Source organism: Tupaia chinensis, unplaced genomic scaffold (genome assembly GCF_000334495.1).
Source record: "Tupaia chinensis unplaced genomic scaffold, TupChi_1.0 Scaffold000270_1, whole genome shotgun sequence".
NCBI lineage: Eukaryota > Metazoa > Chordata > Mammalia > Scandentia > Tupaiidae > Tupaia > Tupaia belangeri.
Genome location: NW_006159750.1, coordinates 5183049 through 5185706, shown reverse-complemented (window position 1 = coordinate 5185706; position 2658 = coordinate 5183049). Strand labels below are relative to the sequence as shown.

At 60.8% G+C, this 2658-nt stretch overlaps 1 protein-coding gene across 1 annotated transcript in view; it reads right to left on the bottom strand.

Annotated features, from left to right (window-relative positions):
- Window positions 1-2658, bottom strand: part of CELSR2 (cadherin EGF LAG seven-pass G-type receptor 2) — a 38307-nt gene that overhangs the window by 10425 nt on the left and 25224 nt on the right. Inside the window, 6 exon segments of the mRNA XM_006149555.1 lie at window positions 297-398; window positions 561-744; window positions 1120-1240; window positions 1395-1536; window positions 1762-1936; window positions 2149-2436. Coding sequence (XP_006149617.1) covers window positions 297-398; window positions 561-744; window positions 1120-1240; window positions 1395-1536; window positions 1762-1936; window positions 2149-2436 — 1012 coding nt within the window.

Below are 2658 nucleotides of genomic sequence, written 5' to 3'. Positions count from 1 at the left end.
CCCTGGGGGGTGATTTCTCACTTTCTGTCTCTATGTCTCTCTCTGTCTGTCTGGCGAGCGCACGCCCCTATAGCAAAAACCTCTCAAAAAAAAAACAAAACAAAAAACTTTTGTGAGTCCAAGCCGTAGGCACCCCGGGCAGCCTTGGGAAAGGAGACGGGACAGGAGATGGGACCTGGAGACCAGGAAGAGATGGAGGGTAGGGGGTATCCCAGGATCTAGCCGGGGCTTCCCACCCTCCCTCCACTGACAGGAGAGACCTAGTCCTCAACATTGCCTGGGCCTCCAAGACCTACCGAAGGAGCCTTTGGGGCAGGGGGCAGCAGCGGGCAGCCCAAAGCGGGTGCGGGGCCACCAGATCCCAGCCTCGATTGCCCGTGGGCAGCTGTCATAATTTACTGCAGGGAAGAACACACAGTTACTCAGAAACGACTCTCCCTCTCCAGCTCCCCAACCCTCCCGCAGCAGCTCCGGCCTACAACAGGCCCCCTCCAGGTCTCCCTAGGATGCAGGTACCGGGCACACCGGGGAGAGGGCTCCCACCATTAAGGGAGCCCCACCTTCACAGCCGTTGGTGGTGACCTCTGCAAAAGGGTTGTCACAGCGGTCGCACTGGCGCCCGATGACACCTGGTTTGCAAGGACACTGGCCATCCTCCGGGTCACAGACTCGGGACAAAGAGCCCGTGGGGTAGCAGTCACACAGGAGGCAGGTGGGACTGCCAGGGGGGCGGTAGTGGTTCTCCTGGGAAGGGGAGAGAAGGGTGTCATGGGTGTGCGTGGGTCTTTCCAGCTGTGGTCTCTCTGGACAGAGGCTCCCTGACCTCAGGTCCCCTTGGAGTGGCATTTGGGATATTTAACCACCAGTAATAACTTGGAGTTGAACTCGTCAGAGATGCCAAGCAATTGAACAGGCTGCAAACAACCTGTATAGCTGGCCCAGAGATCTCTGATCCCTCCCCATGCCCCAAACACACGAGGACAAACAGCCACTTGCCTGCCCATTAGAGCTAAGGCACAAGGCCTTCAGCTCTCTGTGAGAAGGCCCGTCCCCACTGCCTCCCCTCTAGGCCCAGGAGGTGTAGAACAGCCACAGCGGAGGCTTGGCTGGGGCTGTCACCTTGCAGTGGCACTCGCCGCTTGTCTTGTTGCAGTCTGGGTCAAAGCCTTTGCTGACATCACAGTTGCACGGGCCACACGTGGGGTGTCCCCACCAGCCGCGGGGGCAAGGCTGGTCAATCCTGCAATGAGGAGCCCAGGCAGGCATGAGCACCCTCTAGCACACCCACCTAGGTTAGCCACGTGTGGCCAGCCAGGCTCTCGGGGCTCTGAGAGAGACACCAGAGATAGGCAGTGGCCACTGGGACCTGCCGCCATCTGCCGTGGTCCACTTACCTGGTTTCACAGTATGGCCCGAGGTAATTTGGGGGACACTCGCAGGTGTAGCCATGGGGGGCACTGGGCTTGCGGGTACACACAGACTGGTGCTCACATGGGTTCAGGTCACACACATTAGTACAGTTGTCACCATAGTAACCTGCAACCACGAGGACCAGAGAGGCTCAATAACATCCCCTCCTCCCCGGCACTGTCTTCCATCCAACCCACGTCCACCCACCTCTTTCCACTCTGAGCACCACAGCTGGCTGTGGCTCTGCAGGATGGGAGGCTACGGCTCAGACCGGCCCCAGGTCACACAGCAGAGCCAGAATAGGGCCGTGGACACCTGCTACCCTGCCATTTCCAGGGATCCCTGGCATACCCGGATCACAGCTACAGGAATAGCTGTCCCAGTCGTTGCTGCAGTAGCTGTTGGCAGGACATGGGTTCGAGTCACAGGGGTCTGGCAGGCTACAGCCTGGCTCCACGTTGATGCTCTCACCACGGCTGGGATCCAGACTGCTAACACCCTCAGGCGCCTCGCTTACCCGCACACCCTGGAGGGACGTGGCAGTGCTGGGCCTCAGTGGAGCAGAGGGTCCAGGTGGTGGTGGGGATGGACGAGGGCTGGGAATGGCGGGGTTCGGGGCTAATGGTTGGGGCGTGGCCCAGGTTTGGCTGAGAGCGTGCAGTTTGGGGTCAGGGGTTGAGAGACATGGGGCCTTTGGGAGAGGGACAAGGACATAGGCAAGCAGAGGACAACGCTCACCTGCAAACAGCCACGGAAGCCGCGGGCCACGCCACCAGCTGGCCCAGGCGCTCCACCCACCGTAATGTTGCTCAGGTGCAACCCGTGCAGCCGGGGGCCCAGGTTGCCCTCTGCCCTCTGCTGCCCATAGTCAAAGGACAGAATGGCATGGCCGGGGCCCCCACTGGCCCCCAGTGCCAGCTGTGCATGGTGCCAGTCTCCATCGTTGGCCCGGCCGGGTTCCAACCGCAGAGACGAGGCCTGGAGGCCTGTGCCCTCCACACTCAGCACCACGTGGCCCTCACGCAGCTGGCACAGAGAGGAAAGAAAAGAGGGTCATCAGAGCTCTGGATTCTGCTCCTCCTCCAGCCCACTGTCCCCTTCCTGGGACACCAGCCCTCCCGCTGCCCCACTGAGGCTGCAGAGGAAAGGCTATTTATTTCCCTTAGACCAATAGGTGGCAGCATTGCCCCACCGACTGCTCCAGCTGCTGCTGCATCCACTGACGACCAGGGCCAGCCATCTCCTTCC